The 26,945-nt window shown below is 36.8% G+C and overlaps 1 protein-coding gene across 2 annotated transcripts in view; it reads right to left on the reverse strand.

Annotated features, from left to right (window-relative positions):
- Positions 1 to 3,074: 3,074 nt before the first annotated feature.
- Positions 3,075 to 26,945, reverse strand: part of WAPL (WAPL cohesin release factor) — a 97,573-nt gene continuing 73,702 nt past the window's right edge. For both annotated transcript variants that reach the window (XM_058542812.1, XM_058542811.1), the window contains exons 9-19: positions 24,880 to 25,107; positions 20,341 to 20,452; positions 19,874 to 19,971; positions 18,430 to 18,506; positions 15,889 to 16,064; positions 15,453 to 15,568; positions 14,905 to 15,069; positions 12,071 to 12,278; positions 9,558 to 9,646; positions 5,738 to 5,833; positions 3,075 to 5,434 (exon numbers count right to left, since the gene is read on the reverse strand). In XM_058542812.1, the coding sequence (XP_058398795.1) occupies positions 5,369 to 5,434; positions 5,738 to 5,833; positions 9,558 to 9,646; positions 12,071 to 12,278; positions 14,905 to 15,069; positions 15,453 to 15,568; positions 15,889 to 16,064; positions 18,430 to 18,506; positions 19,874 to 19,971; positions 20,341 to 20,452; positions 24,880 to 25,107 (1,431 nt within the window). In that variant the 3' untranslated portion in view covers positions 3,075 to 5,368. The remainder of the gene's footprint in view (positions 5,435 to 5,737; positions 5,834 to 9,557; positions 9,647 to 12,070; positions 12,279 to 14,904; positions 15,070 to 15,452; positions 15,569 to 15,888; positions 16,065 to 18,429; positions 18,507 to 19,873; positions 19,972 to 20,340; positions 20,453 to 24,879; positions 25,108 to 26,945) is intronic.

Below are 26,945 nucleotides of genomic sequence, written 5' to 3' on the forward strand. Positions count from 1 at the left end.
TGTCTGCTTTTGGTATTGTGGATATATGGGTAAGCCTCATACAATGATTTGAGAAGTATTCCCTTCTCTGCTTTCTCAGTAAGTCTAAGATTGATATTAATTCTTCCTTAAATGTTTTATAATGCAACAGTGATCTTCTGGGACAGGACATTGATTTGTAGGAAGATTTTAAAATGTAAATTAAATTGCTTTTTATAGATATAGGGCATATCAGGTTTCCTATTTCTGGAGTCAGTCTTGGTAAGTTTTGTTTTTCGAAGGAATTCCTTCATTTCACCTAAGTTGTAAAAGCTATTGGCTTAAGTTGTTCATAAAATTATAATAATATTGTTATCCTTTTAATGTCTGTAGTGATTTTCCATCTTTCATTCCTGACATTGGTAACTTGTGACTTCTCTTTTCTTGATTAGTCTTGGTAAGTGTTTATCAATTTTATTAACTTTTCAAAGAGCAAAATTTTGGCTTTGGTTAAAATTTCTCTTTTGCTTTTTTTATTTTATTGATTTCTGCTCTTATTTTTATTTCTTTCCTTGAGCCTACTTGGGTTTAATTGATCATCTTCTCCTAGCTTCTTCAGGTAGAAATTAAGGTAGTTGATTTTAAGCCTTCTTCCAAAGCATTTAAAGCTAATTTTCCTCTAAGCACTGCTTTCGCTGTACTCCACAAATTTTTATATTTGTATTTTCAGTCATTCAGTTCAACATATTTTCTAATTTCCCTTGTGATTTTGTTTAACCCATAGGTTATTTAGACCTGTATTTAATTTTCAAATATTATTTTCTAGATATTGTACTATATTGTCTTCTGATATAATTCCTTGTGGTCAAGGCTTCAATCATCTGAAATTCACTGAGACTTTTTTTATGACCCATCATGTGGTCTATCTTGGACAGTTTAATGTGCGTTTCAAAAATTGTTGAGTCTAGTGTCCCATAAGTGTCCACTAAGTAAAGGAAGTTGATACTGTCATTCAGATCTTCTCTTACTGATTTTAAAAAATATATCCTATCAATCAATTCCTGAGGTGCATTAAAATATCAAACTATGATTATGACTTTGTGTACTTCTCCCTTGGTTTTCTCTGTATTTTAAAAGTTCTACTACCAGTTGTACAGACATGATTGTTATTTCTTACTGATTGATATATTTTTCCCTTCCCCTAATCATTATGACATGCTATATTTTTCCCTTCCCCTAATCATTATGACATGCTTCTTTGTAGACCTATTAGTATTCTTTTGTCTTAAAAGTCTATTTTCCCTGATATTAAATAAAGTCACTCCAACTTTTTTATGATTGATTAATGCTTGCATGGTATATCTATCTTTTCCCATCCTTTTTCTTTCAAACTATTTGTATTTAGTGTCTCTTCGCTTTTCAGTTTGACAATCTCTGCATTTTATTTGGACTATTTGGTATACTTACATTTACTATAATTATTAGTGTTGTTAGATTTAGTAGACATCCTTGGCTTGCTCCTGCCTTAGAAGGAAAGCATTTTTTGCTTTTTACTTACATCTATTTGTTCTTGCTATTTGTTTTGTTTTTCTCATTGGGTTTTTGTTACCATTACTCTTTTTTTCCGGTGTTCCATTTTGATTCTTGTAAGCAGCTCTAGCTGTATTTCTTTGTAGTATTTTTTACTGGATGCTCTAGGCATTATAACTAATGCATCTTTAATTTATTACAATCTACTAAGTATCATACTACTTTAAGATTTATGAACCTTACATTTACCATTTACCTACACCCTCTGTAATACAACTCTGGATAGCAGACAAGTCCTTTTAGATAGATAACTAAAAACTAACTAGGTAGCATATAGATATGGTTTTCTACTTTTGCTCCTTTAGCTGATATTTGGCCTTTGGCATATTCAAACTGCAAGCACAGAAGCTAAGGAAATAGAGGTCTGACCAAAACACTCAACAGCATTTATTCAAATTCTTTGTTCAGTTTAAAGACTTTCTCCAAGGTTATTAATCTATGCATCCAATATCAGGAGAGCATTAACTGATAGTGAATTGTGCAAACCTCTTCCAGACCTTCCTTCTAATGTAAGAAAAAAAAACCAGAGGGATATGTTTTAATGATCACTGAAGTTTGTTCTGTTTTCCGCCTGCTTTATTATTCACTACCAAGATATTAACAATACCAATTTTGGAAAAAACCACCTTAAAGATCTGCTATTAAAGTAACCCAAACCCAAGGACCTCACTGATATGAAAAGGCATTATCCCAGGTGTCTGAAATAGTTACAACAGTCTATTCTGTAGTTTAGAACATTTTAATTATTTCCCAACAGAGTGAAAACAGAATTGTCTGGTAAAAGCTACCACTTAGCAAGACCTAAGTTTGGAACATTGTGCTCATGCTTCACATGCACTCTCTTAATCAATCTGTACAACCCTGAGGTAAGTACTATCCCCATTTTCTAGTTGAGGAACAGTATACAACTTAGTTCAGGAATTTGCTCAAAGTCAATAAAACAAACATCAGTGCTAATATTTGAATTTTATGCATGTGATTTAGGTCTTTCTATATCCACAGCCTCTAGGTTTATACACTATGTATCTAAGAGGGGAAAGTAGATGGGAACTCCCAGGAGAGGTCCTTCAATCTAGTTTTGTGATTACAAACAGTGAGGAGACATTGAGGAATCCACTTGTAGTAAATGCAGGCAACTTAAACGCTGACAACCAAAAAGAAAACTGAAAATCTAAAAAGCAGCTGTAAAAACTCAAAAGCAAAGAAGTCTTGGGTGATGATATTCAGAGGAGCAAAAAGACTAAAGTAACTTAATCAACATACCAAGGGCATAATTATACAACCAGAAAACCACCACCCCTGATGAACCTGAGTTGCTGACAGTTCACATTATATTCAGATGAGTATTATTAAAAACATGGACAAAGTACACGTTTAACAAAAACTGGCAAAATTTTTACATGTATGTTGAAACCGTGAAATTCACTTAAGTGACACATCGTGTATCCCATTAGTTGGCTATATCAAATTTATGAGACTTCTTCCTCCAAAGTAGTTCAAAATAGATTTATGTTAAAGACAACATGTGTATTGAAAGTAGCAATTTTATTTGAGTTAAAATTATTTACAAAAACCCAAAGACATACTTCATGAAACTCGTACAAACTATTTTTTTCCTGCCGTTGGCTTTTGCTCCAAAGATCACAGCTGAGAAATACTGTATAAAATAAAAATAGGATTGGATTCAGAAAAGTACTCTACTGTTCTAATTTCCAATTGGTACTATTTACAGAAATATTTACAATGGAAAAAAAGGTTACTTTAAAACTTTAGTTAATTTGCAAGTCAGCCTCAAGTACCCTAAAATGCAGAGTTCTCTGAGGGTTAAAAACACACAAATGCACTGCAGTTGGTGAGGTGATTTCTCCCCCACCATCCCCCACCAAAATCTGCATCTCTATCAGTGCTTGACAATTAGTTATTTAAAAAACAAAACAAAACAAAACTGTTAAACACTGAGGTAAATCAATTCTCAAATGATTACCAGTGTAACAGAAAAATGTAGTTCGCCCTGATTGTACTCATCCAAATGTTTTATAATATACCTTACCATCTGCCACATGTCAGTTTTACCAAAAATCTGTTCCTTTTCCTAAATCCAATGATTAATAAATATCAACATATCTTAAAATAATTAAACAAAATATACCTAATTCAATTTCATGAATATCATTTACCAATATGCTTTTAAAATAGTTTGCTAAGTAAGCTAGCTTTTATACTCAGGGCAATACAATCTCAATCTTTCCCAAGTTACACTGGCATACTATGCTCTTAAAAGGTGATGGGTGGGGGTTGGGGTGGGTAGGAGGAAGAAAACAATTTGCCTGGAATCAGTTACTTCCTTATAGATTTCCCAACAATCTGCATTATCAAAAATAGGAAGACAATAGAAGGCAGCCACTGCATTAAAAAACATTACAGCTGGCACTGATACAAGAGCCCCGATTTGTCACTTTATACAAGGAAATAACCAAGTCTAAATTGGTAAAAATTAGACTTTTAGCTATTTTCCCCAATACACACCAAACTAATATTTTTATGGCTTCAAGTTTTACAAATCCAATGAAGAAACATGATATAACTACCTGCAAGGTATTTAAAAGTATTCATGAAACAGATCTCTGGAAAGCCTGTAATGTATTCAGGCCCAATCAATAAAAAAGAAAAAAAATGTGTAACCAGTGGTCTGAACAATCATTAAAACAAGAAAAATTTGCAATGTTGTGAAATTAAATATATAAAACATGTTTTGTGTGTTCCATGACTGTTTTCCAAACAACACACTGTTCTATGAACTAAGAATCTGAACAAAAAAAGGATCTTCTCTAAACCAGCAATTTAAGGCTTTGCGTTTATGCATTTGATCCCGTCACTCTATAGAAGAATATACAGGTTATCTGGAAACATGAATTCCACATTGGTGTTTTAGCTTCCTTATATTTATTGTACTGAACATTAGAAAATATATCTAGAGAGTCCTCCCTCAAAACTTAATGTTTCAAGAGCCTCCCCTAGCATTAAGCGTAAACTACCCTGGGTTTGTCTGTTTTGCTTAATCCTGTAACAGGGCACATCATGTTATATAATATTCCCTCAAACTGTTATTTGTCTTCTTGTGTCTTTAGCTATGACTCATTATGGTATGATAAGGAATATGGTCATGGTCTCAAAAGTGAAAAATAGTTTGACAACCCAAACCAAATCAAGAATAAAAAAAATGTACTATTAATCCTTTGCGTCTTTGGATTCCATCTAATTTTAAATATAGGCAGTAGTTCAGGGAACAACAACAAAAAAAAATTCACAAAATTATTAAAAGCTTTATTTACGATTGGAATCATTCAACAAAAAAGCAAAAGCAAATGAGCCTGAAAAAGGAACTAAGCTGTTGTCTAGAATGTCCTCAGAACATTCAATACCTCAGTAGCTAAGCTGCCTTTGCACCTGGCTGGCATGACAACAGTGGCTCAACATACACAGCAGTTGCACTAACAGCAGCACAAATTTTCCCCTGAAAACTTGCCCAGAATAAAGCAAGAGAACAAGGGGAGAGGATAAACTCTGCCAAAGTAAGTGTACTTAAATACTGCATGGAATTGTTAACAGCCTGAACCTTTTCCCTCATTTTTGATAGTTGCAGATTGATGTAGTAACTGTCTTTTAGCAAATGCAGAATGCATGACGAAGAAATCAGGTGGCCTTAAAAATCCAAACATGAATGATACTGATGAATGTTCTTGGTATATCTTCAAGGACTTCTTTCTTTGTCTAAGAATAGCTCCAGCATTACCGAGCACCTGAAGCAAAGGTAAAGCAGCTAGCAATGTTCCAAGTATTCAATCACTCTAGAGATAGATTTCTGGCCTGTGGTTCCAACAGCACACTGAAAGGGGGAGGGTGGAGAGGAAGTAACAGTTAATATTTAACAAATTTTAAAGTATTTAGCTTTACTAACCTGAACACTATGAATCAAAACACACTGATATTAAATTGTGGCTTCGATAATCTAGCATCAACAAATTTGGCCATAACAATTAACAATTATCTTAAAGAAATAGAACACAATTATTAAAAGAGACTTCCTTTTTGCTTCTGCTCACTATGGCCATAGTATTTTTATTTCTCCTGTCATTAATGTATCATACTTATATTTAAAACTACAGAAGCTGCAACAGGTGCTACTTACAGTAAGATTCATGAAGCTCAGGAATTTTTTGAGCATCTCTGTCATTATTGAAAAGTCCCCTTCTGGCAGATACTCCCGCACAGTGGTCACATTGATCTGCAGAAACAGATCAGAAATACTGGTCAGGCAGCAGAAAACATGAGCTTGCACCTTGCACTGTTGGTTTTGGCACACACCCTGTTTCAAACTTCTATAATGTCCTTGAACTCTTTGGTTAATATGCAATTTCCTTTTCTACACTCCTCAACTCTGAGTGTGTGTTTCCATTCCCGAACCCAACCCATCCTCAGAAAGAAAGGAAAAAGGTAAAGCTGGCAAAGGCTACAAACATTTGTGTGCCTATTTACTTCTGTAAATGCAAAGAAAAATGCCTGAAATAACAAAATGCACTGTTGTGTGCGTGTGTTGGGGCAGGGGGCCGGGGGCATGTTAGGAGAGGAAGGGGAAGGAGGGCAGATTTAAAATTTTATTAACTTTATTTGATATATGGAATAAAAAGATCAAAGAAAATTCCTCATGTTCCTATGCAGGCTAGGAATTAACTAGATCTTCCCAAAGGTAATCTAGTATCATCTACGAGAAGGAGAAGGTTGGCGATGCCAGGAGAGATTAAGGTGTTTCCCTGCGTTGTTAGCAAGAAGCAAGCAAACTATCTATGAACCAATCTGTTACAAGGAAAATATATAACCTGTTTAAAAAACTGTTCTATTTCAATATATTTTAAAAACGCTTTAACAGTTCATAAAGAATAAAAGGAAAAGCTCTCCTAAGAAGGTTCATCTATAATAAAAAAGCACAAAAGAAAATATCTTGGAGAGACTACGTATTACTCTTATAGGAAATTTGCTACCAGTCCCCTCTCTGTTGTTATTCCTGTCAGGGTATTTTGAAGTGGAGAATATGTTATAAGGGTAATGGCTATGGTAACTCCAGAGTTAAAGGAAAGCTGGATTTAAGAATGTCTTTAACCGATTTCTAGCAAAGAGGCAGGATAGCATAGTGGTGGGAAGAGTGGTAGCTATGGTGTCTAAGAAGACTGCTCAGTAGAAAAGTGCACTTCTATAATACAGAATAAATGATCAGATCCTAGGTTTTGAGTAAAAGCCCCTCAATAATCCAAATCAAATCCTTTTCTATCAACACACTACAGAATGCAACACATAGTGGTTGGGACAGTCACAGCATTTATTTATTTTTTTTTAAGATTTTATTTATTTATTTCCCCCCCCCCAAAGCCCCAGTAGATAGTTGTATGTCATAGCTGCACATCCCTCTAGTTGCTGTATGTGGGACGCGGCCTCAGCATGGCTGGAGAAGCGGTGTGTCGGTGCGCCCCCGGGATCCAAACCCGGGACGCCAGCAGCAGAGCACACGCACTTAACCGCTAAGCCACGGGGCCGGCCCAACAGCATTTATTTTTAAACAGAGTGCAGCAGGTACAAAAAGAAAAGGTGTGAAACGGCATGCCCATTTGGGAAATTTACTAAGTACTCAATGGGTTTAGATTTAGAAACTGGATTTAGATTTAGTGTTAAGTTTGGGGTCTTGCAGACTTTACAACAAAGTCATCATCCCCTAGATGACGATGGGCCGAGAAAGACTGGTAAGAGAAGAGTAATGTAATCAGATGTGTTCTTAAGGAAGTTAGCTATGGTGGCAGTGTGTAAGATTTTGGGAATGGAGAGAGTCAAGAGAGCAGGAAGGACAGAAAGACCACAGACTGACCACTGCAATGCTCCACATGCCTGGCGGGCAATGGAAAATGATACCAGTGTCTCCTGGGCTTCCTAAGCATGCTGCCCTTCACCATAAAGCAGCATTTACTGTATACAACCACTTGCCTTCTTCTCTCTCTTCCACTTACATATTAGGGGAACCAATTTCCTTTACATTTTGTGGTTTTGGCAAGCCTTTTTCGGTTAATCATAATGATCCCCGAGGCAAGAAAGACATCTGGTGCTCTAGGAATTCGTAACATTGCCCACAACTTAAGGATCTTATGATTTCTTGAGAGACAAGAGAGATACAGAAGAATATGACTTTATTAACATGCGAAATATGGCCCAAAATAAACCACATGTGGTAATGACACAAGTTAATTTCAAGAACCATTATTTAAGAAAGAACATGATCGAAACTAGGGTGTCCGCAAAACAGAATACCTAAAAATCTTTAAATTTAAATAGTATGCCCATTGGTTTTGTTGAGACTTGCCTCTTTCGCCTTCCTTTTGATTGATATGTTTCTTATTTGCCCCTAAAATCTCTGGATTTTAAGGAAATAAGGAAAAGGGCTGAGCTGAAGAGATTCCAGGAAAGGGTATAAAGATCTTGCAGGACCTCCAGAGCCATGATAAGCACTTTGGTCTTGATCCTGAAAGCAGTGGTGCCAGCAAGGGCCACAATGGAACAGGCTAGTGTGCATTTAGATCAGAGGTTGACTAAAATATAAATATGGAAGAGATGGACAAGAAAGATTCAGAAAAATACACAGGACTTAAGACAAATAGATACAGGAAAAAAAAAAAAAAAAAAGGCAATACAGGAAACCTGATGGCAAAAATGCGGAAATGTGGGTGGGTGGGTAGACCCACAGAACAAGGACCTCTCCTGTTGAAGCCCTTCACGGTATCGTTACGTTTTTTTCTCCAATCCTCCAGCCTCAGAAGCGACACTCACTTTCCCACTATATAACAGACCTCCTGAATGCCCTTGCTCCTAACTACCCTCCCTTTCATTTTAAAATCTGGCACTTCTAGGGAACTTTCCCTTAAAAATATCCACATGTCCCCCATTTTAAAGCAGACTATCCCAATAGCCAGAACCGTCCATTTCCATGCTGACTCAGCCCAACTGTCTAGTCTCTCATACTTCTCTTGTAGTTAAATCTCAATGATCTAAACAGTAATCCCATTTTCTTGGCCAATGAGCGAGTCAAACAAAAGCATGTGAGCCAAAGCTGGCCAAGATGAGAGGAAGTCTACTTGGTGCAGTGGGTGTGGAGGGGTCCTAGGGAAAAACAAAACAAAAACAAAAACATTGCTCTTAACAAGAAACATACAGGAAGAGGCCACCTTCTTCTGCTGGACATTATTTAACTAGAAGAGATGCGTAGCTAGAGCCAGCACAGGGCCATGAGGAGAGCTAGCAAAGGACAAGACAATATGCAGAAGACGGTAGAGTTTAAAGACAGAAATTATCTGAGTCCTTGATGATATCACTGAGGCTAGACTTTTCCATCAGAAGCAAGCTGAGTGCAGGTTTTATATTATGCTCTTTTACTTCAACCAAAGGCATGTGAATTGATTCACCCATCAATTAAGAATGTTCTGGGGCCGGCCCCGTGGCTTGGTGGTTAAGTGCTCTGCTACTGGCGGCCTGGGTTTGGATCCTGGGCGCTCACCAACACACTGCTTCTCCGGCCATGCTGAGGCCGCGTCCCACATACAGCAACTAGAAGGATGTGCAACTATGACATACAACTATCTACTGGGGCTTTGGGGAAAAAAAAAAAAAGGAGGAGGATTGGCAATAGATGTTAGTTCAGAGCGGGTCTTCCTCAGCAAAAAGAAGAGGATTAGCATGGATGTTAGCTCAGGGCTAATCTTCCTCACAAAAGAAAAAAAAAATTAAGAATGTTCTCATTAAACCCAATGTACTCTTAACTTTGGAATGTACCTTTGAAAGTTCACCAAATATTTGAAAGTTTTTAACATGAGGGGAAAAAAATAACTAATAAATAAGTTAATCAGGTAATGGTATGAAGTTGTCAAAATGGAATCTTTTAAAGACACATAAAACAACACTGAACTATTACTTACTGGACTCTCCTGGCAGAGACACCCGAGAAGTAGTGCTGTGTATGAGGCCACGATGCAATCTTCCATGTGTTTCCCAGCATGCTGAAGGGCTGAGAATATTTAAACAAAAAACTGTTAACAGTATATCAAAAAATAAAAAACTCAGGAAACCAATAACTCTGTCAGTTATCTTTTGTTGAAAACTGCTAAGTATCAATAAATGCTGCTAGGAAAATGGGTTATCCACACAAATTAACAAAAAATAACACAAATGGAAACCTTAAAGTATAAGCTAAAACCATAAAACTCTTAGAAGAAAACACAGGACTAAATCTTTGTGACCTTACGTTAGGAAATGGTTTCTTAGATACAACACCAAAACCACAAGTGACAAAATAAAAGATAAACTGGACTTCATCAAACTTAAAACTTTTGTGTTCAAAAGACACCAACAAAGTGAAAAGAGGGGCCTGCCCGGTGGCGTAGCGGGTAAGCGCGCCTGCTCCGCTGTGGTGGCCTGGGGTTCGGATCCCAGATGCACACCGACTCACTGCTTGTCAAGCCACACTGTGGTGGCATCCCATATAAAGTGGAGGAAGATGGGCAGAGATGTTAGCCCAGGGCCAGTCTTCCTCAACAAAAAGAGGAGGATTGGTAACAGATGTTAGCTCAGGGCTAATCTTCCTCACAAAAGAAAAAAAAAAAAGTGAAAAGATAACCTACAGAATATATCTACAAATCATGTACCTACTAAGGGTCAAGTATCTAGACATAAAAAGAATTCTTACAACTCAGCAACAGAAAGGCAACCAAATTTGAAATATGGGCAAAGGATCTGAATAGACATTTCTCCAAAGAAGATATGAAAATGACAAATAAGCATGGGAAAAGATGGTTAAAACCATTTATTCATGAGAGAACTGCAATCAAGTGACATATCCTCACCCACTAGGATGGCTAAAATAAAAAACACAAATAATAACTGTTTGTAAGGATGTGGAGAAACTGGAACTCTTACACATTGCTGGTAGAAATGTAAAATGGTGCAGTCACTTTGGAAAAAAGTTTGATAGTTCCTTAAAATGAGTTTTAAGGAACCTAACCTTGAAAACATTAGGCTAAGTGATGGAAGCCAGTCACAAAGGGCCACATATTGTATTATGTATTATTCCATTTGTATGAAATGTCCAGAACAGTAGATTAGTGGTTGCCACTAGCTAGGGAAGGGGAGAAGAGAACAGAGAGTGATGGCTGCTAATAAGTATGAGGTTTCTTCTGGGGCTGATGAAAATGTTCTGAAATTAGATAGCGGTGATGGTTGCACAACCTTGTGAATATACTGAAAACTACCCAATTATTAACTTTAAAAGGGTGAATTTTATCTTGTTATGAGCTGAATTGTGTCCACCACCCACAAATTCATATGTTGAGCTCCTAACCTCCAATACTTCAGGGTAAAACTGCCTTGAAGACAGGGTGTTTAATTAAAGAGGTGGCTAGTTTAAATGAGGTCATTAGGGAGGGCCCTAATCTAATATGACTGCTGTCCTCATAAAAAGAGATTAGAACAAAGACATACAAAGAGGGAAGAACATTTAAAGACATAGGGAAAAGCTACCCATCTACAAGCCAAGGACAGAGGCTTCAGAAGAGACCAACTCTGCTGACACCTTGATCTTAGACTTAGAGCTTCCAGGACTGTGAGGAAATAATTTCTGTTGTTTAAGCCACTCAGTCCATGGCACTTTGTTATGGCAGCCCTTGCAAGCTAATACTTATCCTCATAAAGCTGTTATTAAAAAAGACGACTAAGCAACCAAATATATTTACATTATGCTAAAGGAAACATGAAAACTGAGAAAATGGAATAGAGATTTCTTACCATATCAGAACTAATGACACTAGATTTGGGGAGCAGTGGGCATAAGAGAAAGAGCCTAGGGTCAGAATAAGACACTGCTGGGGCTCGTTTCCTAGCTGGGTAAAGCTGAACATATTATTTAAATTTCATAACTTGAGTGACAAGAAGTTACAAATGGCTATTTTGCAGAACTTACATGAACAGTAAATCAAGGATCACAGCTCTGGACAACAGTAGAACTGTTTGATTAAGTGAAGACATTACCTTCTTTACTGCATTTGCCACCTACTCCATACCATTTGAGAACTATTGCTGTCACTTATGACAACAGATCTCAGTTTTTATAAAGTGAGGCCAATAAAGGAATCTCAAAATTTCAAAACTGTGAAAACCTTTAGGGGTCATATTGCTCAGCTGCTCCTCTTTACAGATGAGTCAAGGTCAGCCCAGGAAGGAAAGGCAGACCAGTTCTGCAATGCACACGTGCCTTGCTCGCTGCCCGGAAGCCAGCAAAGAACAACTCCTATGAGCACTGAAGTATCAAAGCTTGTCTGCACTGAACTAGAGAGGCCATAAATAACAGCAAGATTATGACCACATGAATTAAAAGAGTGTTTTGGAGAAAAAAACCAAACCATTATTTTCAACTTGACACCACTCAACATAAATATACCTTTATTGAGGTCAAGTTCTTCATCATCCTCCTCCTTCTTATGTTTCTCTTCTGTACCATCGGTCTTTTCAGTTGATACCCACTGTATCTCTCCACTTGTTTCTTGCCACTCTCCACTCTTATCATGCTGAGTGGTGGGAGCATCTTTGATCAACTCATCTGTTTTACTTTCTGCCAACTGGGCGGCTCGCTCTCGCTCAAGGAATAGCTGATAAAAATTATTTTTTAAGATCATTAAAAGGAGATCACCAACCAACATGTATGTACCCAAGTATAAGGTTCTATTTGGTTTTAAACATCACTAATCTTAAGAAGCATATTGCCTGGTACAAAGAGTAAGGATCAATAAAAGCCCTTGTTCTATAACCAACTGAAGGCCAAAGCAAAAGTGTAAATGCTACTGGGATTCAATCAAGTAAATTAAGTATATCTGCTAATGACCCGGCACTCTGTTTATAAGAATGAAAATCTAGGGGCCAGCCCAGTGGCGCAAGCAGTTAAGTGCGCACACTCACTGTGGTGGCCTGGGGTTCACCAGTTCAGATCCTGGGCGTGCACCGACACACTGCTTGGCAAGCCATGCTGTGGCGGCGTCCCATATCAAGTGGAGGAAGACGGGCATGGATGTTAGCCCAGGGCCAGTCTTCCTCAGCAAAAAGAGGAGGATTGGCAGATGTTAGCACAGGGCTGATCTCCTCACAAAAAAACAAAAAAAAAAAGAATGAAAATCTTAACACTTGCCCTCAATTTGGATAATACTGACAGGAAACTGAAGCAAAAAATACAAACTTGATTTAAATTTTTTTTTTTTCACGAGAACAGACTGGATAAACTAACTGGAAGGAAGAAAGGACACTGAATAAAACTACATATATTGGGGGAAAGCAACAGGGCTTCTTTAAAAGAAATTTAGGGACCAGCCCAGTGGCGTAGCAGTTAAGTGCGCGAGCTCAGCTTCATCGGCCCGGGGTTCGCAGGTTCGGATCCCAGGTGCGCACTGATGCACCGCTTGTCAAGCCATGCTGTGGTGGCGTGCCATATAAAGTAGAGGACAATGGGCACGGATGTTAGGCCAGGGCCAGTCTTCCTCAGCAAAAAAAAAGAGGACTGGCAAAGGAAGTTAGCTCAGGGCTGATCTTCCTCACAAAAAATAAATAAGTAAAAGAAATTTAAAGACATAAACACCAGTAAAAGTAAAAAGCAAAAGGTCTCAGAGAAAGACCCAGAACTGGATCCCAACTGATATTATTGTCAATGGAAGTACACAGTGAAAAGTTGAAGTCAAAATGAAACACACTCAATTCCTTGCCTTCACTTACTTTATTTTCCCTGTGCTGGTACAGTGCTGAATATATAGAAAGCATTGAATGTACTCACTGATATGATTTGGGGAAAACCTCAAGTTACAAAAGACTACCTGAAAATCAAATACCAAGTAGATCTCAAAGATTTGCTGAGTATATAGAGGAGTGGTACATAAACTTTAATACTCTTAAGAAAATAAAATTTAAGCTTTCTATAAAGCAGTATTTCTTAAAACTGGTTCAAGGATCCCTAGGGGTCCCCGAGACCCTTTCAGGGAGTCTGTGAAGTTAAAATTGCATTCATAAGACTATTAAGAGGTCAACTGACTTCCTTCATTCTCTCATGACTGTACTGTGGAGTTTTCCACAATCTAGAATGCCATGTGATTATGTTATTGCTCTAATGGCTGATGGAATGAATGCCTGTGTTTTATAATTTTCTCAGTTTTGCTTTCTAAATTCCGTAAATATCAATAGATAGAGCATACATAAACAATAGTTCTTTTGAGTCCCCAATTTTTTAAGAGTATAAAGATTTAAGAGTATAAAGTATATAAAATTTAAGAGTATAAAGAAGTCCTGAGAACAAAATGTTTGAGAAGAGAATGACAGGCTCCTAGTTATGATTTAGCAAAAGATCAAGTTGTTGTGGAATACTTTCTGAAGACACAAACTGAAGCATTACTAGTTTCAAAAAGGCCAAAAGGATCAACAGATTAGCAAAGTATTTGGAAACAATGAAAAGGATTTCATTGTTCATTATCATTTCTAAACATGTGCAAGCTGTCACTTAAGGAAATGACAAAGGTAGCTAGGAACTCATTAGACAGGCAAAAAGTAAAAATTGTTAATACCCAACATTGTCAAGAAACAAAGACTAACATACAGATTTTGGGGAAACATAAACTGAGGGGAGAGGGAGTATGTGTTTGGTGATTGGGGTGGGGCACGCTGAGGACATTAATTTTAAATATACATATTTTGACACCATTCCTAGTCCAAGAAATTACTCCACAGACATAGTTTGAAAAGTATGGCTCAATATTTAGGTACATACAGCCCTGGGCACAGATCAGACCAGTGAGTAAATCCTGGAGGACTTGAACTAGATGGGATAGGGCTGGAACTTGATTCCTAATTTGTTATTAATAATCTACTTTGGATTCATAAACAAATGCCTTGCTTCCACTTTTGGCTAACAATGCCTAAAGAGTGATGACAATAGTTGAAGACAGTCAGTAGAGTCAAGTAACTAAGGGTACACATACTAACCCAGTGTACCTCTCACTGAACTGGTGAGAGTGACAGTGAGAGAAAGAGGGCAGGGAGGAGGGAGGAAGGGGGGGGGGGAGAGGGGGAGAGAGAGAATGAGAGGGAGAACGAGAGGGAGGGGGAGAGGGAGGGGGAGGGGGGAGAGGTAGAACAAGAGGGAGAGGGGGAGAGGGGGAGAGAGAGAGAGAGAAGGTACAACTGATAGAGAAATCAGATGGATGCAACAAACTGAAGGTGTTAGTTTAAGTTGCTGCTTACCTGCACTAATGCCTGAACAGCATGAACTTGTCCAGCTATCCTTAAACTATCATCTCCTTCTCCACTACAGAAGGAAGAATCAAAAGAACATGATGTTTCCATGTTGACAAGACAGTGCCGATTCCGAGCACTATACTCCACTAGATTGATCAGTAGACCTAAGCCCTACAAAAATTAATACATGTACATTAACACAGGTGAGAATGAAAAGCAAATGAACACAATATACATAACGTTTATTGACAGCTGGAAACCTAATCAGTGTTCTACCATCTATAAAATGGTTACAAGCTAGCATGCAAGATAACGGTCTTCCCCAAAAATGAGTTCACCACTTTTTTAAAATCACCACTTTTAGTTCTTACACTTTTTATTTTTACACAGGGCCCTTCATGGCTCTCCTTTGTACAATAAGAGGTTATGTTCACAAGGAATCCACTGAAACTCACAATATACTGAACAACTGGTTCTTAAACCCAAAACTAAGATGAAGGTTTTATCATCTTAACAGATCAAGTACTCATTTTGAAACAGTCACTTCAACTCACCAGCACACGAATATCAAATCTCTGCTCCTGAGGTAGGTACTTTGGAACCTGAAGCACACAGTTCATCGCTGTGCCAATCAAGCCATCCTGCTCTCCTGTTTTGGTGCTGCCCCACTCTGAAATAGGGAATGGAAAGAGTATAAAAATTGATTCTTCTTTATGAGACTACAAGCAATATTTATTAACATGGATATTAAAAGTTAGAAATACATAGCTATTCCTTTATAGAAATACATGTTGACTGTAGTATTTCTGAGCCAAGCTACCAGGCTGATTCTAAAAATATAAACTCCTAAAAGCATTTAAATCTATACACGAATAAGTGAATTACATGATGGCAATTAAAAAATCAGTACACCAAGAAAAGGAGAATAACTTGTTTTTACATGTAATATATAATCTTCGAATCAGACTATATGTACAAAATATTTCTTACCATTATCATTAGTTAAATTGAGCAACACCCCGATGATGGCCCTCATGCAGTCTTCCACTGCTTTGCCCACATGGTTAGTTACATTCTGGTGAGGCAGAGGCTTATTGTCAGGTAAGCATATACTGTTCTCAGCACGGTTATACTGCTGAATCAATTCTTCACAATGTTGTAATGCTCTTGAGAGAAAACAAAATGTAGACTATTATGCTAAACAAAAAGTCATACTAAGGATTTCTACTTACTTGGAGCTTAATGTTTTAAATCTGACATAAATGCTACCACATTAATTTCTTTTTCACTTCTGAATTTCATTTAGATGTTTTTCATTTAGAATGCAAGCTCTTAGCAGGTAGAGAACATTATTTATATTAATATTGCATAATAAATAACCTTGTATAGACAGGTATTAAATACTTCATAAACATTACAGCAAATCATATTTTTTAATATGAGGTCATTTAACTGACATGTCTCCTGGCAGCCATACAAGGGTATCAGCTGCACCCAACGATTCTCACGATGCTACCCAAAATAACAAGGAAATGTAATCCTCAAGTGAGTCTAATATTTCTGAAGACTCTCTTTAAATCGCCAAGTCCATTAATTTAAAAAGTCTATGAGAGATGAAGTAAGCTGACTCCGTCAGTTGAGTCTTCAAGTATTATATACCACACAAAACACTTAAAGAAAATTGTACTATCAAATCCCCCTCAAGCTGCTCCTTAAAACATACCCTTTGGTTAAGAAGGTGTTTCTCATGTCTAATCTAAAATAATTTGTTGTTTAGATGTTTGGGGATGTTAGCCAGAACTACCATGCTGTTTTTGTTAACTCAACTGCCTTAAGTAGTACTAAGCTCAATTGCAGTTTTGCTATCCCTGCATTTATCAGGGTTCTATTAAAAAGTTCAAAAGGCCAGATGAGTGGTCTTTCACAAACATCCAGTTCTGACCTCTACTGCCACCTCCAAGACATTTGACACAAAGTTCCTAAGCAAAATGAAAGAGCTGAAACCCATCATATTAAATACCTCCTTTAGAAGGCACTTGTCAGGGGTCATGAAGCATACAAGAGATATTTTAAAAATAAGAAACAGATTTAACTTGCAGGAATTCTCTTTGGTAAGGGATGGTAAAAAACAGTAACAAGCAACTAGACACATGCCTTAAGGGTACTAAGTGTGTGATACAAAATTTACAAATACAAGACAAAAAAAAAAGAGATGGAGCGGTAACCTACAGATTTAAAAAATCTATTGGAAACTAGAGACTACTAGAAATTTGAGACTATTGAAAATTTGAATATTGACTGGACATATAACATTAACCAATTAATAATTTATAGGATATATAAATGGTATTGTGGTTATATTTTGAGTCCTCTTTTAGAGATTTTATACTCAAGTATTTATGGATGAAATAATACAAAATCTGTAATTTGCTTCAAAATAAGATAGAGGGGGAATGGAGAGGGTTACAAGATGGAAACAAGACTGGTCATGATTGATCATTATTCAAGCTGAATGATGTGTACATCAGGAGTTTATCATACTATTTCGTTTACGTTCATCTTATGTCTGAAATTCTCCAAAACAGGAGATAAACTTGAGTCAGGCTGTAGTGGGCTTCTGATACTATACTAAGGACTTTGGACATACATCCAAAGACAATAAGGAACCACAGAGATTTGGTGTTTGGGATTATTTTACAAAGCAGAGATTTAGGGAATGTTAACCCTCTGTGGTATTGTGTTGGACAGGCCAGAGAACTAGGGCACAGACATCAAGAACCAGGATAGAGATATCAGGAAGAAGCTGTTGTAAGAAGCTAGAACCAGGACTGGACAGATGTTTAGAAATTTTACATGCACTGAAGTGACAGCAGTAGCCTCATGTCATGCAAGTTGGGCAGAGAAAGTGTGGAATGAGCAAACCTACATATAGATCTGGGAAAAAGGTATAAATAAAGGGCAGAAGAGGGGTAGTAAAGTTCATTTATAATAAAAATAAGGACTAATACTTAAGTGCTTACTATATGCCAAATATTGTGCTATGCTTTACATATATAGGTGTGTATATATATTAACTCTTTAATATTTATTGTACATGATATATATTATATACAACATACGAAAGAGATATTTAAAATTCATTTAAAAAATTTAAAAATGTGTTTTATATATACATATATTTAATATACACATTTTTAAAATCTTACATATATTAACATATGTATCAATTCTTTTTATTGTAACAACAACCTTAGGTAGGTAGATACAATTATTACTCCCCTTCTGAAGAACTTGTAGCAAGTAAGTGACTTGCCCAAGGTCACAGAGCTGAAGTTATGAAGGTGGAAACCACATACAAGTCATTCTGGCTCCAGAATCTGTACTCCTAACTTGTGTACTGCACTATATTGCTTCTGGTTCACAGAACTCAACAGACAGAAGTATCTATGGAGGAAGGTGATACAATCGTATTTCCTTTATGGTCAATCCAAATGCTTTCAATAAATAGCCTGATATTTTAGAAAAACTTACTTAGCTGATGAAACAATGAGTTGTGAATCTTTATATGCTATCAAGTAGCTTTGATTCTCTGGATTATGCACTGTTACCTAAAAGGGAAAAATTTGAAATGATTGTGGCAATTCATAACTTTCACTCATTCACATACAACACACTATGCCTGGCACTCTAAAAGACAGAAAGATGAGGAAGAATCAGCCCTTGTCATCTAAGGGAACAACAACCCACATGTTCCCAGACTTAAAGTAATACAGCTATCCCTTTATTACAAACTAAAACATCCCTATTATAACTGCTTGCACATAATTTAACATATTCTGTACTATACATTCACTGTAATAAATTAACAAGTACTTTGAATGTCAGAAAGGAGCAGTTTCGGGCCAGCCCTGTGGCTTGGCGGTTAAGTGCGTGCGCTCCACTACTGGCGGCCCGGGTTCGGATCCCGGGCGCGCACCGACACACCGCTTCTCCGGCCATGCTGAGGCTGCGTCCCACATACAGCAACTAGAAGGATGTGCAACTATGACATACAACTATCTACTGGGGCTTTCGGGGAAAAAAAGGAGGAGGATTGGCAATAGATGTTAGCTCAGAGCCAGTCTTCCTCAACAAAAAGAGGAGGATTAGCACGGATGTTAGCTCAGGGTTGATCTTCCTCACCAAAAAAAAAAAAAAAAAAAAAGAAAAGAAAGGAGCAGTTTCCAACTTATAAACAAACTAATATTTGAAAGTTCTTAAGTGGATTCCTTTAGAATAAAAAAAATGGTACATTTATCTAATGTACCTGAAGCGCTCTAAAAGAGAGAAGGAACAATTTCAATTTTGTCTATGCCAGGAACTTTTAATTCACACTAGATGATTTTCCCATAGATGTTTCAAAACGTACCTAACTAATCCAATCTGGTCAACACACAATCTATGCATCCTGAAATTCACTGGCATCTTAAATTCTAATCTATATTGATCCGGGTTCAGTCATTCATAAAAGGCAAAGAACAAACATACTTATGGCATACAGTTCAACAGTATCATTCTTCAAAGCCAAATATTACTATAAGCTGTGATTACAATCTGACTCAAATAATAGCTAAATCAAGAAAATCCTTATTAATTTAAAAAAACAAAACCTGACTACATTTAACTACCATTTTCCACAAACAAGTTGATATATTTACGCAGAATTCTACATTAAGGAAACAACAACAACGTTTAGCAATATAAACAAACTTGACTGCAAGGTTTCATATGGAGCATCAATATACATATTTTTTAAAAACTAAACTGCTCATTTAACTTGTTCATCAACATAGCTCAAAGAATACATTACAATTTCAATTTGGATGAACAAAAGGGAAATTCTAGGGATATATAACACAGAATATTTGGCTCACACACACAGTCACAATTAAGATTAAATAATTTTCCCCAAATAGTTGTCCATACTTATACTTACACTTTCTAAAACTCGTAAACATCTCTCTGCACCCCATAATGAGGCTACTAGTTTCTCTTCATCTTCATCTCCACTTAAATGATCCACACATTCTTTCACTAGGAGAAAAGAAATGGATATAAATTATTTGTCTCATCATCTCAGTACTTACCCCCTTCACTAACATTAAAAGCCATCTGTACACGTGCTATGAAAATGCTGGAAACTCTCTGGATGTTACTTATTCTAAGTTTTATACTGTGAGATGTTGAAATGTATAAGACAATGTATTATAATTATTTTATTTCCATAACTTCCTAATATCAAAGTGTTAATGGCTTTTTCTTTAAAAGTTAGAGATTTGCAAGATACTACTAAAAGAACAGATCTTTTCAAACTAATGCAATTATTTTTGAAGGACGTAAATAGAATATTTTCTTCAGGCTTTAAATAATACATAAAAAATGTTACACATGTGTACATCGTACCTTTATCTACAATGTGATCCAGACCACCCAAAAGCCGGAGTTCTTCTTTAAACCAGTCTCCCGCTCGTTTAGAAGTAAGGGACAGTAACGTCTCCATAGCTAAATGCCCAGTCTAAAAATCAGAAGCACCATTAATGAATATTGACTCTTAGCAATAAGTCTGAGGCAACACTTCTAGAGATTGTTTTTCTTTAGAAAAGTTCACTACATGCTACCAGCCCATAGTATTTTTTATAACACAGTAAGAGCTTTTATAAGTAGAACTTAACTAATTTTAATTTTTATCAGACTAGTCTAAGCTGAAGAAATGTTCTTAACCATTGGCTTTTCACAGAGAAAACTCATTATTAAAAGTAGTCTAGGGGGCTGGCCCTGTGGCCTAGTTGTTAAGGTTGGTGCGCTCTGCTTCAGTGGCCCAGGTTTGGTTCCCAGGTGCAGACCTACTCCACTTGTAGGCAGCCATGCTGTGGCAGCAACACACATACAAAATAGAGGAAGACTGGCACAGATATTAGTTCAGGGCGAATATTCTTCAAGAAAAGAAAGGAAGACTGGCAACAGATGTTAGCTCGGGGCCAATCTTCCTCAGCAAAAATTAAAAAAATAGTTTAACATTTGTCAGTTCAAATAAAATATATATTAGTGCTGTTATTTCTACAGTATAGAGGCTCAAGGGTGGGACTACTGAATCAAAGTGTGTATAAACTGTAAATCAATACTGGATTAATTTACCATACTGTAACAAGTAACACTCCAGGAGCAAAGTATGGGTATATCAGTTGCCCTGAATCCTCAAAAGCACGAGTTATCACTAAATTTTTTCCTGAGGGTAAAAAATGGTACCTTATTGTTTTGGTTTATATTTTTCTGAATACAGTAAACTTGAGCATTTTTTCACATATTTATTAGTTAACTGTATTTCTTCAGCCGTGAATCCTATGTCAATTATTCTTTCCTTATTTTCCTGCAAGGTTGCTTGTCTTTTTCTTATTGTTCTATATATTTCTCATCTATTCTGAATAAAAATCCTTAGTTACTTTTAGTGTTTCAGACTCATAGGTCTTAAGCTTTACACCGCAGGGTCAGCAGCTTGGATCCACATCGTATGGCCACCATGACAAAATGACATGTATATAATGATTCAGGACCACCACTAGAGGAAGCATAGAACAGTAAGAGCCATATTTGCTACTAGACTCAAGTTTTTCTTTCTCTTTATTTACCTTTAATTATTATTTTTCTTTTTCACTGTATTTTTTATTAAAAGCATACAGCCACCCCAACAAAGAGCAATCTGGTTCCTGTTGCAATAAGGAACTTCAGCATAACAAAAGAAATGCCTTAATCAGCAACGCTGAAAAGATCCGGTTTTCTTCCCTAAGCTTCTTTTCTTTGAAAGATGCAAGTTTACATTAAATCCTCCTGGCCTATTTGAAACTGAATATAAATCAGATATTTAGAAAAGCAAAAAACAGGTCTTACCAGCAAAAATCTTAGTATTACAGGTTTAGAAGAGATCTAGCATATTTTATTCTATTCTTTAAAAAAACAAGGCTGAGGGGCCGGCCCCGTGGCTTAGCGGTTAAGTGCGCACGCTCCGCTGCTGGCGGCCCGGGTTCGGATCCCGGGCATGCACCGACGCACCGCTTCTCCAGCCATGCTGAGGCCGCATCCCACATACAGCAACTAGAAGGATGTGCAGCTGTGACATACAACTATGTACTGGGGCTTTGGGGGAAAAAATAAATAAATAAAAAATAAAAAATAAAATAAATAAAAAAACAAGGCTGATGTCCAAGGTGACAAATGTGGAACTAGAATTCAATACTATAAAAACAGACCCAATTCTGCCCAATTCTCATTCTAAGTCCCTGAAAGAATAATTTAATGAGATCAGTTCAGGCATACTAGCTCATGAGTTACAGTAGTGAAGCTGAAGCCTAATGAGGTTTGCTTTGTTTAGGAAGAAGGGGGATAGTAATTTCATGTTAATATAGCAAAAACTCCTAAGTTTTTATGCTAAAAAGGGATTTTGTTTGGGGCCGGCCCGGTGGCGCAAGCGGTTAAGTGCGCGCGCTCCGCTGCGGCGGCCCGGGGTTCGCTGGTTCGGATCCCGGGCGCGCACCGACGCACTGCTTGGTAAGCCATGCTGTGGCGGCGTCCCATATAAAGTGGAGGAAGATGGGCACGGATGTTGGCCCAGGGCCGTCTTCCTCAGCAAAAAAAGAGGAGGATTGGCGGATGTTAGCTCAGGGCTGATCTCCTCACAAAAAAAAAAAAAAAAAAAGGGATTTTGTTTGTTTCTATTGGCATGAAAAGGATTGTCTGATATTTTAGGCTACATTCAGTACATTATAAGCTAGCATTTAAAAACAGCCTAAGGCCGGCCCCATGGTGTAGCGGTTAAGGGCGCGTGCTCTGCTGCTGGCAGCCTGGGTTCGGATGCCGGGCGCACACCGATGCACGGCTTATCAGGCCATGCTGTGGCGGCGTCCCATATAAAGTAGAGGAAGATGAGCACAGATGTTAGCCCAGGGCCGGTCTTCCTTAGCAAAAAAAGAGGAGGATTGCCATGGATGTTACCTCAGGGCTGATCTTCCTCACAAAAAAATAAATAATTAAAAATTTAAAAATAAATAAATAAATAAAATAAAAACAGCCTACAATTCAAACATTTCATTTGAAAACTAGATAGTTCTCAAAGAGTTAAAGCACAGCCAAATCATTAATTAGAATACTATTCACCAACTGTTAGTTCTCAATTATTTGAATTATATCTGAAAACATTATAAGGTTAATATTTTACATTATCTTCCCATGGCATATCAGCAGTAGCAGTATATTTCAAGGAAGAAGTTAAGTAATTAATAAAAACAAAACTAATGTGTAGGGGATAGTCACACAATGTCTATCGTAAGATTTAAAACAAATACAATATATTCAAAAATAGCTGAAGTTAATTAGCATCCTAAAATTAGCAACTGTGTTCTGGGTTTTAATCATGTGTGTAAACTATTTAACACAATATAAGAAAGTTATTATACTGGTATTTAGCATCCTAATAAATTCAACAAACCATGGATAAAATTCAATGAACACGTTTATCATCCTGTTATTTAATAGCAAATGCTTGGAAAGAATCTAAGTGTTGAACGATATGGGAGAGAAAAAAAAAAAGGTACATTTATTCATTATGCAGCAAACAAATATAATAGGCTCAAATTTATTCTTTTATATCATTAAAAATTTGTATATGTTATGAAAAAATGATAAAAGTATGGGCCGGCCCCGTGGCTTAGCGGTTAAGTGCACGTGCTCCGCTGCTGGCGGCCCGGGTTCAGATCCCGGGCGCGCACTGACGCACCGCTTCTCCGGCCATGCTGGGGCCGCGTCCCACATACAGCAACTAGAAGGCTGTGCAGCTATGACATACAACTATCTACTGGGGCTTTGGGGGAAAAAATAAATAAATAAAATTATTAAAAAAAAATAATAAAAGTAAATAAAAATTACAAATCCATTTTAAAAGTAGTATACAAATAAATAGTTTGGTGAGACAGAGGGATTCATTTATCCACCTTCTGGGTATAACAGCTATTTTTCCAATTTTAATAAGTGAAAGTACTGAATACATATCAATTTTGTATCTTGCCTATTAATGTTAACTTGATCTCCCCCCTCAACTCCCACTTTACCTGAATCTATTCCCTACTCTACCCTAACTAAACAGAGCAACACACGCCTAAATTGTACCTGGCTAGCACAAAGCATTCTGTAATTTTTGAGGCAAATGCTGCAGTCTTCGGTTTAGTAGGCAGTAGAAAAAACAATGTTTATATAGTTTTGATGTTGGAAATGGCTGAAAGTCAGGTTATATATAAACAAATATCTCATTTTTTCAAAATGACAAAGCCAATTATCTTCTACTGGCCTAGTAACCTTTGGGGATCTAAAAGTAAAAAACCCAGAAGAAAGTAGAACTGGAAGTAACCAAAAGCAAGACAGTCATCTTAAACTTGGGAAGTTGTGTTAAGCATAAGGGTAGCTACTGGCCATGACCCCAATTATCAGAGACATTGCTCCAGGGAGGGCAGGTGCCTAGGAATCTTCCTTCTGAGTCTTGGTCCCTTGAAGCAGTTAATCAGACACTCACAGATACTCTGGAACTAGTGAATGCTCAGTGAAAACGGCCCTCGCAAATCCTCCAAATCTTTATTCCTGAAACTCACAGAAAATAAGAATTCGAATGTCTAATAGCCAAAATGTAATTTCTACCTTAAAAAAAAAAAATCAAGAGAAAAGGATTAGGCAAAATGCAATAGAAAATTTACTGGCAAAAATCTAAATATAGAAGGGCTAGTTTAGGAATTTTAGGCAGGGAACAGAATTATGCTCAGAGCTAAACCTTAGAAGAATTAGCTGAATTGTAAACCAAGAGGTTAAATGGTTGTCCAAAGTCACACACCTGCTGTGGTTAATTAAAAAATTTCTGAAAGTAATTTTCATTTTATAATGGAAGGAAGGAAGGAAGGAACCCACCGTTATATTTTCTAGATCAAGATGCTTGTTATGTACAGTTTCACAGAGCCTTCGAATTTTTTCTTTGATTTTGTTCATGTCTTTTTCATTCAGTAGCTTAGCTGAAGAAGCATCTTGTTCCAGTTCTAGAAGTCGAATCATTAGATCTAGGCTAGCTCTATCAAGATCCATGTTCAAACGATCTCTACTCAATATGTACATGAGGGCAGCGGTACAAAGGGACAAATTCTTCAAGAGACAAAAAAAAAAAAAAAAAAAAAAGTTAATGTAAGCAATTAGTAACAATTTCAGGAAATAAGACCAGTTTGACATTTGTTCACATGTTGGAAACCCTGAAAGTATTTTATTCAGTGAAACCCCCCCTCTTAAAATATTCAGAGGAAGTAAGGGAACTAGGAAAATGTGAATCAAATAAATAAAGCACTGTTGCTTTAAAATTTTCCTTTCTATAGACCTTCCCTACTTCAGTGCCCCAAAGCTAGAATAATATAAGTGGAATTACATATTTCTTTGGCCATTCTCTGCTAAATAAAGAGTTTAAGGAACATTTTTCTCAGCAATATATAAATATATAAAATCTTATTTTATAATACACTTTAGTCTTTATTCTTTATGATATAGTAAAGTCGAATTTCAGTTTAAAATCAATAATGTGTTTTAAAATCTCTATCAGAGGGGCCGGCCCGGTGGCACAAGCAGTTAAGTGAGCGTGCTCCACTGCAGTGGCCCGGGGTTCGCCAGTTCGGATCCCGAGCATGCACTGAGGCAATGCTTGGCAAGCCATGCTGTGGTGGTGTCCCATATAAAGTGGAGGAAGATGGGCACGGTTGTTAGCCCAGGGCCAGTCTTCCTCAGCAAAAAAAAAAAAAAAAAAAAAAAAAAGAGGAGGATTGGCAGATGTTAGGACAGGGCTGATCTCCTCACAAAAAAAAATAAAATCTGTATCAGAAACTTAGCTATCGTTTTCTGTAAAGTAAACACAACTTAGTTTGTGTCAATATATAAGGCTAGGATGCTCAAATAAACGTATTTAGACTATTTCTTTAAAATAAACCAAACAGGTCTGGTTGAATCAAGTAATTTTTAAAAAACCATTAATATAATATACTCTCAAAATCATTGAGATCAAGTAGTCAGCACACTCTGCTTATAACAGGTACTAAAATCTACAAGTACTAAAGATGATGTATTTTAGGTAACCGTTAATATAACAAAAAGGTCTATGTTGGGATATTCCAACATTTGGGATATTATGTACTTAAACTTATTTCAATGCACAGAAATACAACTAACTAAAGATTTAAACTTTGAATCCCCAAAAGTAGAGAAATTTCAGATTAGGTGACTAATTAAATGCTTACATGGCAAATTATTTTTGGAAATTAAGAGGTCATAGTATAGGCCTTGGGAGATCCACTGTCCCCAAGAACACACATTAATGCCTTGGTCCTCTCATAACTGCATAACAAAGCAAATTAATTCTTAGTTCTCTTCTCTTCCCCCTCATTGTTCTATATCTACTACAGATTGGTAATACAGTTACTCTCACTCAGGGTAAAGTACATTGCTTACAGTTTTGGAAGATTCAGTGTTAGATTGTGTCACCGAATCTTCATGTGGAACATAATTTCCTTGAACAAAACTATAATAAAGCCACCTCAAAATACCACTATTGATAATGATAAGTAATGATTATTTTTTTTCTAACTTCAATAATGTTAAACCTGACTTTTATTACATATGCTTTATTTTTAAGAGTGTCAAAGTCATAATGAAAATGAGAAATTCATTCTTTTTCACAATGGGCTATATTGTCCTAGATTCAACATCCAGACAAAATGCTAGGGGGAAAAATTTTTTTTTTTTAAATTTCAAAACCTTTTTTTTGCTGCTATTAATATCAAAGACTAATAAAAGATTTTTTTCCAAGGCTTTCTGAATAGAGGAAATCAATGTGTACAGAATTAAATATCCAGCATGGTAGGGTATATTAGCTGTGGTTACTGAATAATGTTTTAATAGTATAAATTAACAAGTTAAGGGGGCCAGCCCGGTGGCGCAAAGGT

This window comes from Diceros bicornis, chromosome 6 (genome assembly GCF_020826845.1).
Source record: "Diceros bicornis minor isolate mBicDic1 chromosome 6, mDicBic1.mat.cur, whole genome shotgun sequence".
NCBI classification, from domain to species: Eukaryota; Metazoa; Chordata; class Mammalia; order Perissodactyla; family Rhinocerotidae; genus Diceros; species Diceros bicornis.